Raw genomic sequence first — 17370 nt, 5'->3', positions numbered from 1 at the left:
ATATTTTTATGGATTTTTGTATATTGATAAAAGTTTAAGGTTATTTTTCTGTGGGAGCCCGTTCTCGGGTTCCTCGTGGCTTTACCCAGCAGGTCCGCATAGAGGATGATTAGGACCACGGGCCTGAATGCAGGTTTCTGAGATGGTCTACACTTGGCTGTGCTGGGGGAGGAGGTCTTTTGCTCTACCCCTTGGCGTCTCTATAAAAACCCTGGGGCAGAGACAGTCGGGGCCCATTGGAATAGGTTCCAGGCCCTCTCGAGGCTATCCTTTATTTTCTATCTGTTTATCTCCGCAAGATTCTTCGCAATAAGTCCTTCTATCTAATATTTCCTGCTGCTCGCACTCAAGAAAACTCTGGGGAACTGTGGGGGTGGTGGGTAAATGCCCCACATTTTTCTTGCAACATACTGTAAGGTATTATACCTATGCAACTCATTTAAAATTGTACTGTAAAGTTCTAGTCCTTGAAAGCTACTATTACAAACTGTTTAGGATAATTAAGATAACAATCAAACTCGTAGTAAGAGTTTGGATGTAGACAGAAATAAGCTTTATTTAGTCTCATGTATATTAGGTAGATAGGTGGTATTCAAACACTTCAGAGATCTACAGAATATGGCAATGTTTTAATATGTTTTAATAACACAAGGCTTTTCATGACAGTGAGATACATCTGCTCCTGGCAGTATCAATCTACTTCAAAAAAGAATGACGGGCTTCAAAGAGCCTCAATATGGAGTTTGCTTTCAATGTGGCAAAGTTAGCCACTGGGCAAGAAACTTTCCTTGCCTCAACTACTGACAGTATGCTGACCAAATTAGACAAGCAGGAACCAAAGGAAGTTTACTGCTGAACTTTGCCAAGACAAGGCAGGCCAATCTGTTGCCATTTTTTTCTTTGGGCTATCAGCTCACAAAAAATGACGCAGAGACTTATTATTAATTATGAAATCTTGGCCTACAGCTTAGGCTTGTACCACTAGCTCTTATAACTTAAATTAACCCATTTCTATTTATCTACATGGTGCAGTGTGACTTGTGGCTTTTACCTCTCCTCCTGTATGTCTTGCTCCCTCTGTGTCCAGCTAGCAACTCTACCTTTCTTCTTCCCTGAGCTTTCTCTGTCCAGAAGTCCTGCCTGTAACTCCTGCCTAGCTATTGGTCATTTAGCTTTTTATTAAACCAATTACAGTGACACATCTTCACACAACATAAAGGAATATTCCACAACATTTCCCCCTTTTTGTCTAAATAAAGAAGAAAGGCTTTAACTCTAACACAGTAAAACTATATACAATAAGAGCAATTATCAGGTAAAAATTACATTTACAATGTTGGATCTATTTGCATTTGGAAAATTTAGAGAAAATATGCTATTATCTATCCCCAGTCCAAAGTTTTATACATAAATCATTTTTTGTCATAACTTGTATTACCATCCTAAAAATCTTTTTAGACCTTAAAACATCTTTTTAGATAAACAACTTAAGCTTTTATGTTTCTCAACCTTATAAACTTTACATCTTTTATGTAAGTTTCTTTTCTGAATTTGGTAACAAGTAAAACTGTAAAACTACAACTATCTAGTTTTTAATCCCCATCAAATATCCAAGAAGGATAAAATATTATTTGAGTAAACAGGAAGTACAGAGAAAGCAATTTCCAAAACTATAGAAATGACAGAGACATCTGGCTGCCTGGACAGTTACCCAAGGTTCCTCTGCAATGTTGGGGCATCCACTTTCAGCCTATGGGCCTAGAATATCTGACAGGCTTTTCTGTAAAGCAGGAATTTTGAAGGACTGTCTTATCTTTTCTTGGCAAAGTTTAGCAGTCACTTTCTTTTGTGTCCTGTTTATCCAGTTTGGACAGCATACTGTCAACAGTCAAGGCAACAGCAGTTTTTTGCTCAAACGGTTAGCTTTTGACATTAAAAAAAAAAAAGCAAACTCCATATGGAGGCTCTTCAATGCCCTCCATCCTTTTTTGAAGTAGATTGGTGCTGTCAGGAGCAGATGTGTCTCATTGTCATGAAAAGCCTTATGTTATTATAACATTTTTTTTTCTTTTTTTTTTTGGTTTTTCGAGACAGGGTTTCTCTGTGTAGCTTTGCGCCTTTCCTGGAACTCGCTTTGGAGACCAGGCTGGCCTCGAACTCACAGAGATCCGCCTGGCTCTGCCTCCCGAGTGCTGGGATTAAAGGCGTGCGCCACCACCGCCCGGCCTATTATAACATTTTAAATGCCATATTCTATAGGTCTTTGAAGTGTTTGAAGATCATCCATCTATCTAAAATATATATCTGTATGACCTTGAAAACATACTTAACATGACTACATGTTTGATTGTTATAGGTGACTATTAACCTGCATTTCTTTATTATCCTAAATAGCTTCAAGGACTAAAATTTACATTACATTTTTAAATGAGCTGTATAGGTGCAATACCTTAAACAAGAATAGAAACATATTGTGGTGATATTTTATTGGTGCTCTAACAAATAAAACTTATCTGGGGATCAGAGGACAGAGCCAGTCACTAAATTAGACATAGAGGCCAGACAGTGGTGGCACACACCTTTAATCCTATCACTCAGGAGACAGAGATCTGTCTGGATCTCTGTGAGTTCAAGGCCACATTGGAAACAGAGCAGGGCAGTGGTGGCACACACTTTTAATCCCAGGGCTTGAGATTTCATGTCTTTGCTTGGGAAGGACACACGCCTTTAATCCCAGGAAGTGATGGCAGGAAGCAGAAAGGTATATAAAGGGTGAGAACCAGGAACTAGAAGCTTTTAAGCAGTTCAGCTAAGACTCTTCTGGGTGAGGACTCAGAGGCTTTCATTCTGAGGAAACAGGAACTCACTCTCTCTTGGGCTGAGGATTCCCTAGCAGTAAGAACTTGTAGCTTGGTTTTTTCTATTCCTCTGATCTCTTGGTTTTCACCCCAATATCTGGCTCCAGGTTTTTTTTATTAATAAGACCTTTTAAAATTTGTGTTACAACATATATAAAATATAACAAAAATAACCTTAAATTTGTATCAATATTCAAAAATGCATATCAATGTAAAATATTTGAGACTAGTGGTTGTTCAAAAGTAGACTCAACAACCCACCCTCTCATTCCATCATTTCTATGCTATATCCCCCTTTTCTCTCCAGAAAGAGATCTCTGAATCTAATCTTTGTTCAGCTTTTTTTCCTGACCATGACCAATAACAACTTGTAACCAACCCTCCTAAACAAGGACAAACCTCCATAATCCACTGAATGACCAAAAAACAACCACTTCACCTTCTAGAAATGTGGGCATTGTGTTCTCTAGGCTGCTTCCTGTTGTCTGGGGGCTATGACATCTTTGGGGGGCCCTGAGAAAATTAGGGTAATGGTCAAGTCCTGGGAGAGTGAGCTGTAATTTGTTGTCCAGTCTCTGTGCAATGGGAAAGTGCAAGGTTTATCTGAAGTCCTGTCTAGAACAGTCTGAGGCTTGACCATCTCAGCCAGTAGCCTTGAAGCTGTTTTGGATGCAGAACTCTGAGGAAACTTCAACAGAGGCACTCTGAGAGGCTGGATCACTTGGACTACTCATTTTCATTGGTATCTGGTCCCCTTGCTCTTTTTGTGTGTGTGTGTGTGTGTGTGTGTGTGTGTGTGTGTGTGTGTGTGTGTGTGTGTGTGTGTGTGTTTTATTGGTTTTTCTAGACAGGGTTTCTCCGTGTAGTTCTGGTGCCTGACCTGGATCTCACTCAAACTCAACAGAGATCCACCTGGCTCTCATCTTGCTGTAAGGGCCCAGGGTGGACCTTTTCCTTAGGTTTGGGTTCTGGGAGATTTGCTTCTTATCTCAGAATTCTTTTTCCTGACTTGTTTCTTATCCATTAAAAAAGATTTGTGGTGTGATCTTTCAGGCTGCAGCTGGGTCTTGGTTCAAAATATTACTGCAGTCTACCAATGATGATCTCCAGTATCCTTGCACTTCTTTGTAAAACTATTTGTAACTCAGAAATATCTTAGAGAGTCCCAGCCCCTTGGGTGTGTGATACTAAATCTCTGGGGCTTGTTGAGTCTGGGTCAGCAATTCTTCCCAGGAATCCTGGAGAGCATCCTCATTGTGTAAAGGCCTCAAGAAGTAAATAAAACAAGGTTCTGGAAGTTTTGAAGTTAAAGAAATTCACAAGACCTCTGCCCACAAGGTTATATCTATCTATCTATCTATCTATCTATCTATCTATCTATCTATCTATCTATCTATCATCTATCTATCATCTATCTATCGACTGATAGATGATAGTGATGTTGCTAGGGATAGGAGACTGATTAGCTAAACTGTTTGCAAGTTGTTCAGGTAGCTTCAGGGATGCAGCTTTTATCTCAGTTGTCATGGATGCTAGATTGTAATTTCTGGTGAAATAGTTACCCAACAATTGTCCATGCTTCTGTAACTACCCCACCACCAGTCATACTCCTGTAATTAACTCTTCATTCATGCTCCTATAAGTAACCACATGGTATCTTCTCCACCTGGCTCATCCTTTGCTTGTTCTGCAATCTATTTCTTTTCTACGACACTAGGAATTCAACTTCAGTCTCCTTTAGGGAAGTTTTTGTCTTCTGGTCTTCCTGTAGCCTATCAGTATAGGCTTTAAAAAGAGGTCTTTTAAAAGCAAAACAAAAGGACAAAAAAAGCCTAATGCCCTCTTTTCAATTTCTACCCTAAATGAGCAAATATTATCTAAGTCTGAACTGTTGTACTTATTAAATGTATTCATTTTACTCTTTGAACTGATTTACTTTGGATGTAACTGTTAGGTGTGTTTCCCTGAACATTACTTGCATTCTATTACTAAGCATGACAGGATAGATCAACAGTCCATACACTATTAGAATTTTTCCAGGTGCATTTGTGTGTGTGTGTGTGTGTGTGTGTGTGTGTGTGTGTGTGTGTGTGTGTGTGTGTGTGTGAGAGAGAGAGAGAGAGAGAGAGAGAGAGAGAGAGAGAGAGAGAGAGAGAGAGAGAGAGAGAGATCCTGGGGATTAAGTCTCAGATCTTTTACATGCTAGGCAAACACTTTAACAATGAGCTACAGCTATGTTCCTCAGCTTCAATATTTTGTTCTAAGATAAGGTCCTGCTATGTTGCCCAGACTGGCCTTGAACTTACAATCTTTCTGTCTCAACCATCCCGAATAGTCAGGGCTACTAGGGCAGACCACTGCATTTGGTTTCAGTTATAGGTTTTGACCAACCATAAATTGACCAGTTTAAACAAAAGTGATGGATTACTCCTCTTAGCACATTCACTGCCACCATGTGGCAGAACAGCTGTGATGAGCTATAGGAGCCCTTAGCCTGAAGCTATGAAAACAAAACAAACAGAAATATACAGCAGATAGCTAGACCTGTAGTAATTGGGTTGTTAGCAGGATCTCTTTGAGGGAAGTTCACAAGACCCTCTTCTGACTTTTCCCTGATATTTCAACTTCTGTTCCATCCTTCCCCAACTTTAGGTAGGCAAGAGCTGACTGTGAGATGTAAAATGTTGACTGAGGTTGGTTCTTTTTGGTCATGCAACTGTCTGTGGGTTGCCCCTACTCTTGTAAGTAATCATAATACTCATTGATTTGTTTAAAAAGGGGCGGGGCAGAATCTTTCTTTAATTTGTTAGGCTCTTTCTTCTTTGAGGTAAATAAACATTTGGAAATTCATACAACTGCATACCATAATTCCAGGATGAGCACAATAATTCAGCAAACCATCTAAGAATCTATCTCCTGCCGTGGTGAGATCAATTGATATTGCTTTATAGTCTTGCAAAGCACACAAAGATGCAACAAATTTAGGGGGGATTTTATTGAATGATCTTAACCAATCTCCAACAAATGCTATCTGGTTGCAGACTTTTTAGTTGAATATAGAGGAAATAACCAGGAATCTGCTACACTTCCTACACTTTGGGATATATATAATTCTGCGAATTTATAATGATTCGCAAGTCTGGCTGTCTCAGTACAGTTTTCATTTAGATTGGAAACTGTAAACTTCAGATTGATAGATAACTTTGTAATTAGTATACCCAGTCTTCCCTTTAAGAAATACTTAACGTTCCTCTGGTTGGCATTCATGTTTGTCAACAAACCTAGATACAATAATCGTCAATCTCAGAGATTTGACAATCTAGTAGGGAAAAGAGATAAACCCATGACAACAAAGCAAGTGTGAATTTGTCCCTGCCACTGGGACGCCAAGCTGGAGGGGGTAAGCTTATGCATCCAGAAAGAAATTTGATAAGTCCTGGCATGGAGAGGTGCTCCACAGGGCTCTGGCTTGAGGAGATGCTCTGTGACAAGGAGAATGGCACTAACCCTAACCATGGGACAGATCCAGACCAGGAAGGTCACCTCGGCCACGTGCTCCTAACCGTTGCCTCCAGCATCCGGGCACCAGAGCAGCCAACGGCCCCTGGGTCCCAGACCGTTGGGGTGCAAGCAGATCAGCAGCAGCTCCTGTGAGCAGCTGTGGGCAACATGATCTCCTCCAAAGTGGCACCCGGAGAGGAATCGCTGCGAGAGGCACCGTCTGAAGGTGAGCTGGAGTCAGTGCCATCTGACGAGGCGGGCCCTAGCTGGGCCTCAGGGCCGCCATCGGAGCGCCCGCCGCCCCTGGGTCAAGAGGCACCTCTGCCACGTCGCTGCCGCACCGACTGCTTAGAAGCGCCCCTGTCGCGCAGCTTTCAGCGCCTTGGCTACGCGGTGGGTATGCACCCCTGGCTGTTTTTACTTGGGCCGGCACTGCTGACAGTCGCACTGGGCACCGGCCTCATCTTCCTGCCCAAGGAGAAGGAGAACCTGGAGGAGCAGTACACACCGATTGGCAGTCCTGCCAAGGCCGAGCGGCGCTTCGTGCAGGGTCATTTCAGCACCAATGACACGTACCGCTTCTCCGCCTCCAGAACCAGCTCCGAGGCCAACTTTGCGTCCATCCTGGTGGTGTCCTTTACCGCCTCGCTGCTGGAGCCGGGGGTATTCACGGAGGTGAGCAAGCTGGACCAAGCGGTGCAGGCGCTGAAGGTGGTACAGGAAAATGGAACACAGATCCTGTACAAAGAGGTATGCGCCAAGTACAAGACTCTGTGTGTGCCACCCAACCCTCTGCTGTATGCCTGGCAGCGTAACTCGTCATTGGACCTGTCAAACCTCACCTTCCCTCTCCATGACGTGAACAACCACCTCATCTATTTGGCGGGCTTCTTTGGGGGAAATGTCTTAGGTCAATCGATAGGAAGAAGTCAACGACTTGTGGAGTCCCGAGCAATGAGACTGCTGTACTATCTCAAGACCGAGGACCCCGAAGACAGTGAGCGTAGCAAGGCATGGCTCACTCACTTTCTTAACCATTTTAACGACATGAAGAGCAGTCTGACTTTGGAAGAGACAGAGGTATTCTGGAGGTTAGGGTTGGCAAGGGAGGCCAGTAAGGGTGGGAGGTCTGGAGATGAGGTGGCCCTTGAATTAAAGCTGGGTGTGCTCTCCTGTGCTTGTTATGAAAACCCATTATAACATGGATGGATGACGCCACCGATCATAAAGTATTGGCATCATTTTGGTCTGTACATAAATCCTGTATCTGTAAGTCTGTTTAGTATAGAAACTGATTTTCACACTTGATGTGTGGGGTTTGGTTTTCTAATTAAGTCACTTGGAATTTATTTCTTTTATTGAGCTCCCTCTTGTTCCTAGGAGTCCCTAAAGCCTGTTTGTGCCCAGTGGAATTAAAAAACAGAACCTTCAAGTTCTGTAGTGGTATTTAAGAATACAGATAACTTGTTCAGCCCTTTTCAGGTTAGTTATAAGGCACCTAGCTTAGTATTGAGGTACATGTTATCTGTTAAAATTCTGGGCAAGTAATTCCAATAACCCTCGTGAAAGCAAATGCCTAATGGGAAGCCAAGTGTTTCTTAAAGTGCTACTGATGAGATTAAAATATGAAAAAATACCAATCTAATAAGATTTAGAAAATGTCACAATTTCCACAGTTGTTAGTGAGAATAAAGTTTCACAGTTGTGCATAAAATTCAGTTTTGGTTTGTTTATATTTTGGGTTAGGGTTTTTTTTTTTTAACCTGATCTTAGCCAAAATGCAGAGAAATTAATAAACCTTGCATTTTGAGGGAAAGCACAGTGCAGATTTTATGTGAAGCAAATCATTCACTTTTTGCAGCATGCCTATCAAGAAGCTGAAGTGTCCAGTAACTTTTTTAAATTTTATTTTATAATTTAATTTAATTTTACATATCAGCCACGGATTCCCTTGTTCTCCCCCCCTCCCGCCCCCCTTCCCCCCAGCCCATCCCCCATTCCCATCTCCTCCAGGGCAAAGACTCCCCTGGGGATTGAGTTCAACCTGGTAGATTCAGTCCAGGCAGGTCTAGTCCCCTCCTCCCAGGCTGAGCCAAGTGTCCCTGTATAAGCCCCAGGTTCCAAACAGCCAGCTCATGCACTAAGGACAGGTCCCGGTCCCACTGCCTGGATGCCTCCCAAACAGACCAAGCTAATCAACTGTCTCATTTATCCAGAGGGCCTGATCCAGTTGGGGGCTCCTCAGCTATTGGTTCATAGTTCATGTGTTTCCGTTCGTTTGGCTATTTGTCCCTGTGCTTTTTCCAATCTTGGTCTCAACAATTCTCGCTCATACAAACCCTCCTCTTTCTCGCTAATTGGACTCCTGGAGCTCCACTTGGGGCCTGGCCGTGGATCTCTGCATCCAGTTCCCTCAGTCATTGGATGAGGTTTCTAGCAAGACAATTAGGGTGTTTGGCCATCCTATCACCAGAGTAGGTCAGTTCGGACTGTCTCTCGACCATTGCTGTTAGTCTATTGTGGAGGTATCTTTGTGGATTTCTGTGTGTTTGTAACTTTTGACAGACTCTGGAATCTGGATTTGCTTCCTGAGTATGTTATTTATTTATTTATTTATTTATTTATTTATTTATTTATTGCAGGTAGTCTACTTTACATCCCTTTCAAGACAGCTGGAGTTTGAGGCAACCTCTAAGACTGTGATCCCTCTATTCCACTTGGCATACATTTTAATAATACTGTTTGCAGTTGTATCATGCTTCAGGTAAAACTCTCATTTTTTTTACCTCTTGCCTTGTAATATATTGTGATAAAACATACATGATTTACAATATTCCATTTGTAACAATTTAAGTGAACAATTTAGTTATATTAATTATATCCATACTGTTTATTCACCACAACTCTCTGCTTCCCAAGGTTTTTGATCAGTACTAGCAGATACTCTATGTTCGTTATACAGTAACCCCCTAAACCCCTCTCCCATGGTCCCAGACAAACTTTAATCTACTTTCTATTTCTGAATTCGCCTATTCTAGACTTTTCCTTTCTGCTCTTTATAGGTTACTCAGTCTAAAACCAGAATAGACTAAGATACTTGTGTCATCTTTGATTTTATTTTTCCCTAGTTTTACAGATTTCAAATTATTTGACTTTTTCTTTTTAAAGCAGGTATCTATTGTCATAGATTTGCCTTGCCACTTCATTCCACAAGTTACAATATTGTTTTACTTTTCTGTCACTTGATGGAAAACCATGACCAAAAGAAACTTGAAGAAGAAAGAGTTCCCTGTCTCAAAAAAAAAAAAAAAAAAGAAGAAAGAGTTCATTTTGGCTTATGTTTCTCAAAGGATATAGTTTATCAAGGAGCAGGGAGCTGGCTGATCACATTTCATCCACACATAGGAAACAGAATGACAACAGTAAGTGGGTGGGGCTATAATCCCTCAAAGCTGGTCCCCAGTGGTGTGCTTTCTCTAGAAAGGCTCTACCTCCTAAAGGTTCCATAACTTCCTCAAACAGCACCTCCAAATGGGAACCAAGTGTTCACAAAGGTAAGCCTATGAGGGAAATTGCTCATTCAAACTAACACTTTCTGGCCTGGTTCCCATAAGCTCACCAGTTCTAGTTGGTCTGACCTCTCTTCTCATCACTGCAACTGTGGTGCAAGACATACACACATAAAATAAAAAAACACAATTTTTTAAAAAGATTTTAGCAGTGCTCAAAAGTCCAAATCCTCTTCTGAGATTCTAGGCAATTTCTTTACTGCGATTTCCTGTTTAAAAACAAACAAACAAATTATGTATCCCTTAGAAAATGGTACATAATATATATTACCCTTCCAAAACGAAAGTGTGGGGGCATAGTAAGGAAATATTAGAGGAAATCCAGACTGAAATCCAGCAGGGAAAATACAAAATTTTGTAGCTCCGTGTCTGATATCTGGGACTTCAGTTTCAAAGGGCTTAGATGGTTGAGTCCTTCCGGCTTTGTTGCCAGCAATTTCTCTCTCTTGGGCTGGTTCCATTCCCTGTATTCAGTTCTCCTTGATACATGTCTCACAGTTTTGACATCTCCAACATCTTGAGGTCTCAACCACAATCTAGGCTTCACTTTTACAAGCTTCACACAATGACCTTTCAGGGCCTCTGACATTGGCATACATTGCTTGGCCTCAGTGGCTCTTTGACACTGTGGAGGAAGAATCAATGACTTCCTCAATTTTGCATCTTTCTGGTCTTCAAAACTAGTACCATGTGGACAACAACACTGTGAAGTTGAGCTGCCAACCTGAGATGGGCCCATGCATGCTTGCTCTGTTTCTTTATCTAATTGCTGCGTTGCTTGCCATGAACCTTACACTCTGTTGACGAAAACTTTTTAGGTTTCATCTAAAATTTTCCTTTGAATATCATTGTTTTATTTCATATATATGTGTGTGTTTTTTGCCTGCATGTATGTCTGTATGCTGTGTACATGCTTGGTACCTATGGAGGACAGAAGACATTGGCAGATCCCCTGGAACTAGAGTTATGGATGATTGTGAGCCACTATGTGGGTGCTGGAAGCCAAACCCTGGTCCCCTGGAAGAACAGTCAGTGCTCTTAAATGCTGAACTATTTCTCCAGCAACCCTTTAAGGAGTTTGTTGAGGTCTTAACAGCTAAATCCTTCACTATGATTTTTCTTGAAGATTATTCTGTGGCATTTTCCATTTTCCTGCATATTTAGTTGTACACTCAGTAGGTGACATGAAGTTTTCAGCCCTGTTTTAATTTTCTGGAACCACTATGATTATACATTTTCCACCACCTCCAAACAACATTGTCAGCTGAAACATCATTTGTTGCTATTGTATGACATACTTTTCTTGGGAAGAACACCCCCCCCCACACACACACATGTCTACTCACCCCTCATCCCAGAAAGGGAGTTCATGATAGATCAAAATAATGACTGAAGCAGAGTTAAATTTGAGGAACCAATGAGTTTTTAATGAGGTTACTAAGAGGAGTATGGGTAAGGGGCTAATTAAAGGACTAGGGGTGACTTAAAAAGAGCAGCTGGATCATCAGAAAGCACAAGTCAATAAGGGTGATGACTCATGAAAATGGCATCCCTAGAACTCTGCACAATTTGCAAGGATCCATCTGTGGCTTTCTGTGGTCAGTTTCCTCTCCTAGCAGGTCTATGAGAATTTTTTTTTTTTTTTTTTTTTTGGAGCTGAGGATCGAACTCAATTTTACAAGCTTTTGCTTTCCCAGAAATCTTTGTATATTTGAATGCGATCTTTCCTTCTGTCTTAGAATCATTGGTTTGTGTTCCTAGTCATCATCCTCACATGTAGGGTCTTAACTTGTTTTCTTTTTCCTATAATGTATTTGGAAGTATAAGATATCAGGCATTGTTTTGAAGAAGTTTCTAGCAAGTAAATTAAAATATCTGTAGTATATTGCCAAAATTTTAAAATGTACTGTTGGGGGCAGAGAGATGATTTAAGAGAATTTTTTTGTTCTTTCAGAGAACTCAGGTTCAGTTTCCAGCACTCACTTGGTGGCTTATAATAAGACATCTTCTTCTGACTTCTTTGGGAGCCAGGCATAGACATTATGCATATATAGATATGCAGGCAAAACAAACATACACACAGAAGAAAATAAATCTAAAAATTTTTTAAATGTACTGGGGCCAGTGGGGTGATAAAGTGTTGTATCATACTTTAAACATGTAATAATGAAAATGATTTAAAACAATGTTTCTATACTTTGAGCCCAGTATTCACTGGACTAATTTGAAATTGCAGACTACTTATACTATGTGTCCAGTTGAAGCTGGGTTGGATGGACACAGAATTGAATACGTGCTCCGTTTTATTCACAGCTTGCCCTTGGCTGTGCTTTGGATGTGGTTTTAATGAGTCCTGGTTCATGTATTAGAAACTTGATTTTCAGCATTGTGATATTGGGAGATAGTGAGACCTTTAAGAAGCAGAGACTATGGACAGGGATAGGGCACTGGGGATGCTGTCCGCAGAAAGCACTGTAACAGAAAGTTATGAGAACAGCAGGTCTTGCTCCTAAATCTACCTATTTTCCCACCTTTCCTTTTGTTTTTTTTTTCTCTCTCTCTTACTCATTCCAACCACAATGACATGTACCATGTTATAACACAGTGAGAGGAGCCCTTGCAAAGATGCTGCATCATTCTCTTGGACCTTTAGAATTGTGAACTAAATTAATGTTTTTCTTTTTATAAAGTATAAAGCCTCCAGTATTTTGCCATAGCAACAGATGAACCAAGCCACCATCTATTACCTACTGTATTTCATTCATACCCTTACGAAAGTCAGAGCAGAGTTAACCATTTGCAGTGCTTAGCAAATTTCTATTCTGAAATGCTAGCCAGTGGATTGGTGCTTGGGTAGTTACATAAGAATTACCCAGAGATGTTTATAGATTCCCAACTTTATTGTCTCCTCTATTTTTTGTAAGTTGTTAATGTGATAGTGCCTGTTTAAGGTCTCTAGCAGACAGATATGGAAATTACCATCCCAGAGGCATCTGCCTTGGTGTCTAAGTCAACAACCAATTAGCAGGATTTCAGTATAGAAGCTATCATTACAGGTTCTTATTTTTTCCCTCTAAATTTACAGGTTGGACTGTGTAAGAAACAAAATGTGGGTAGCAGTCTTTGGAGTGTTTTGTGTTGCCATGTCAGTGGTGAGTGGCTTTGGCCTGATGCTTCACATTGGGGTCCCATTTGTGATCATAGTTGCAAATTCACCATTTCTTATTCTTGGTGAGTAAAACAAAATATAAAGTTGTGTTGAGTCTGTAGGTGTGTGCAGTGTGCAAGGGAATGCATTTGTGTAGGAGGCTTAGACAAGAAGAAGAACAAGTTGAATTATCTATCTTCATAGTTGGAAAAATATAGTATCCCAGACAAATAAAAGAAAGAAACATGGACTTTAATTCATACTGAAAATACAGCAATAAATATACTGTATCAAGGGATACACACTAAACTAATTTTTTTCTAGATTAATCAGTACTGGCAAGACCATTTTGGAATGTTGTATATAAATGAGCACTCAAGATTCTGCTGTAGGAAAAGTATACATTGGTTTGCATTACCCAAGTTCATAGCAAAGAACTATAGACCAGCAATTTAACTTCTATAATATCTGATAAATGTAATTGATAAATGTATAAAATCATAAGTAGGACAAATGGGTTTTTTTGGTGTGTTTTAGAATAAGAAAATATTGAAAGCAACCTGATCTCATATCAATATGGCATTTGTCAAATCAAACATAATAAAAAATTGAAGCCATATTTGGCCTTTTAAAAAAGACATATAATGAATTAAATGAAAATTTCTTGTTATAAGTCAAGATACATGCAATGGATAATTACATGGGTATAGTTGCATAGAACAAATTCTAGATGAATTTTTTAAGTGTGTTTTCAGGGTTATCCTTGAGAGGGTGATTATAGTTTTTTTTGTATTGCTGTATTTAGAATTTATTTTACAGTAAGTATATATGTCAAACTATGCAATTTGAGAGAAATCAGGTTTTTTCCCTGTAGATAGTAGATGGGTTTATATTGCACATCAGTTTAGCCTCGCTCTTTGGAGTATACCCTTATGTTCATACACTCGGTCACTGAGCCCACGGTCATTAATAACTATAGGGGGACATATTTATTGTAAGCCAGTCTGTATTCACTGTATTTATACAGTCTGTATCACAGGAGTGTATGTATAGATTTGTATATGCAATTCCAGCAACTTAAGAACTATGAGGAGAATTTCTGAACAAATTCTATAAGTAATAAAAATCAGTTTTTAAGCACCTAAGAGGTACCAGTGCATTCTATTCTTGGTTCTTAGTGCCTCTGATTATTTCCTTTGTTCAGATAGAGTCTTCAGCTGCTAGTCATGGGGTGCTACCATACAGTCTATGACAGTCCCTCTAGCTTTGTGCAAGTTTTGGATCTTTCTACCTCAATCATGTCCATGAATATTCGAACTACAGGCCAACTTGTAATCCTAGTATTCTCTTAACCTTAACTTGTAACCTATGAAAAAGAAGTTTACAGCATTGCATTCCCAAGAGCTGCTGTTAAATACACATGGAAACAAAAGCCCATACGAATGCAAGCAATCTCAACTGCAGTCTAATGTTGGAGGGAAGTGGAATTCATTGGCAGCAGGCTCAGACTGTCTAGTTTCCTTGCTTTGATGGCCTAGTTTTTTTACATTGTTAATGTGAAAGCTCTCAAACATTCTTCAGTTCTGTTTCAAGCCAACCATGAAATGACACCATAGAAAGAATTCCAAAGATTCACTCTGCACACCTTTCTCATCTCAGGACCAATGAAACATTCTGTCTACTACATGCTGTGTGTCAACTAGAAACTACCAGGGACACTAGATTTGTGTGTATGCCTGGAAGTAAATCTATAAAGTGGGTGCTATAATAAAAATGGCACAACTTGGATTGCCTTATGCTACCTGTAAACACACTTACTAACTCCTATTTCAAGCATCAGAATGTTTGATGGATGTGTTTGTATATTAATTGAAATGGCTCATGGGATCAAAGATAGATTGCTGATGCTGTTTCAATTGGCATGTTGTCAGGTAGATGTCCTCATTTTATCACGAAGACACCATGGGTAAACACTAGAGAGTATGCTGTGTATTAACAATATAGGTATATGCAAAGCTAACACTTATAACAGAGGAAGGAGTGTCAAATTCTGTTATAAATTAAGAGAAAGACTGAGAAGATAGTGTTTAAGCAGAGATTTGCAAGACAAGCAATAGAAAATGCTCAGTTGTTTTGATATTTAATGTTTATTAATATATAGGAAGATCTGTTCTTTTGTTACAGGTGTTGGGGTTGATGACATGTTTATCATGATTTCTGCCTGGCAGAAGACTAGCCTCACAGAAAGCATAAGAGATCGACTCTCTAGTTCATATTCAAAGGTGGCAGTGTCCATTACAATCACCACTATCACCAATGTCCTTGCTTTCTATACAGGAATCACCAGCTCTTTTAGATCTGTACAGTATTTTTGCATCTATACAGGAACAACCCTGCTCTTTTGTTATTTTTTTAGTATTACCTGTTTTGGAGCAATTATGGCTCTGGATGGTAAAAGAGAAGTTGTGTGCTACAACTGGCTGGAAAAGCCAGACCAAAAATATGCCTCATTGAAAAAATCCTGCTGTCTCCCATTTGGTTTATCCCCAGATGAACATGGAGAAGATAAGCATCCAATGAATTTGTTCTTTAGAGACTATTTTGGTCCTTTCCTCACAACCGCCAAAGCCAAGTTTTTTGTAGTGCTGATATACATTTTCTACATCATAAGCAGTATATATGGATGCTTCCAAGTGCAGGAAGGGTTAGATCTTCGGAACCTGGCAAGTGATGATTCCTACATCACACCATATTTTAATGTTGAGGAAGATTATTTTTCAGATTATGGTCCAAGGGTTATGGTCATTGTTACTGAAAGTGTTAACTACTGGGATGGTGATGTAAGACAGAAACTGGACAAATGTATGATAAAATTTGAAGAAAATGCATATGTAGATAAAAATCTCACAGAATTTTGGTTGGGAGCATATATTCAGTATATGAATAACAATGGAAATGATCCCAATGACAAGAATACCTTTATGAATAATATTTCAGGTTTTTTAAAAATTTCCCCTATTTTTACATATGATATTAATATTTCCTCATCAAATGAGATCACTTCTTCTCGAGGCTTCATCCAGACTATAGGGGTTTCTTCCTCAACCAATAAGAAGAGAATGTTACTACAGTTACGAGGCATAGCTGAAAACTGTGAAGTCCCCTTAATGGTGTATAACCAGGCATTCATATATTTTGATCAGTATGCTGCAATAATAGAAAACACTGTTCGAAATGTCATGGTTGCATCAACAGCTATGCTCATTGTTTCCTTATTGTTAATTCCTCATCCAGTGTGCTCCTTGTGGGTTACTTTTGCTATTGCTTCTGTGATTGTGGGAGTTACTGGTTTCATGGCATTCTGGAATGTTAATCTTGATTCCATATCCATGATTAATCTTGTTATTTGTATAGGGTTTTCTTTTGATTTTTCTGCACACATCTCCTATGCATTTGTTTCCAGTTCTGAGACCTCAGTAAACAAAAAATCAATTGAGGCCTTATATATGTTAGGCTATCCAGTGTTGCAAAGTGCAATTTCAACAATAATAGGGGTGTGTGTTTTATCTGCAGCTAAAGCTTACATCTTCAGGACATTTTTTAAGATTATGTTTCTTGTTATGTTTTTTGGGGCTGCTCATGGCCTAATTTTTATTCCAGTATTCTTAACCTTTTTTTGAAAGTTTGTTTGAATACACAGTAACAAATAACCCTAACCAGTTATAGAATTCCTGATTACCTAAATCCAGTCTGATTGCAAAACATACCAATTAAGACTAGTCAATAGAAAAAGAGAGAAATGAAATTAGAAGGGGCATTGTGGGGTAAGAAGGACCAGGGGTAGGGGTGAGAGGGAAGGAAGGGTAATGTGGGATATAAACAAATATAAAGCACATTGTATACATGTATGAAAATGTCTCAAGAGAAACCATTAGTTTGTCTAATTGGTATACACTAATAAAATATGAATTATTAATGTATAACTGAAAACAGATATAAATTGTTAAAAATAGTCATTCCACTTTAGAGATGTTTCCTTGGCTTTGAAGTCCCATATTAAATTGTTCTTTAACATATTCTGAGAAAAATAAAATATCTTTACCAAATTAAGAAAAGTGTTATCATCTTTATTCTATTGTCTACAGTAAGTCTTAGTTATTTTTCTATTGCTGTGATAAAGACCATGACCAAAATAAACTTTGGAAGGAAAGGATTTCTTTCCATTTATAGCTTACAGTCCATCATGAAGGGAAATCAGGACAGGAACTGGGAGGCAGGAACTGAGGCAGAGACT

The 17370-nt window shown here is 39.4% G+C and overlaps 1 protein-coding gene across 1 annotated transcript; it reads left to right on the top strand.

The window, feature by feature from the left end:
• Nucleotides 1-6527: 6527 nt before the first annotated feature.
• On the top strand, nt 6528-16756 carry Ptchd3 (patched domain containing 3). The gene is made up of 4 exons (XM_052755981.1): nt 6528-7439; nt 9002-9123; nt 13014-13159; nt 15261-16756. Exons 1-4 carry the CDS (start codon nt 6528-6530, stop codon nt 16754-16756), a joined length of 2676 nt encoding a protein of 891 aa, XP_052611941.1.
• Nucleotides 16757-17370: the final 614 nt, after the last annotated feature.

Source organism: Peromyscus californicus, unplaced genomic scaffold, assembly GCF_007827085.1.
Source record: "Peromyscus californicus insignis strain IS unplaced genomic scaffold, ASM782708v3 Scaffold_3__1_contigs__length_106647218, whole genome shotgun sequence".
In the NCBI taxonomy this organism is placed as follows: Eukaryota; Metazoa; Chordata; class Mammalia; order Rodentia; family Cricetidae; genus Peromyscus; species Peromyscus californicus.
The sequence above is the reverse complement of the archived record's forward strand: the minus strand, read 5'-3'. Positions and strand labels throughout refer to the sequence as shown.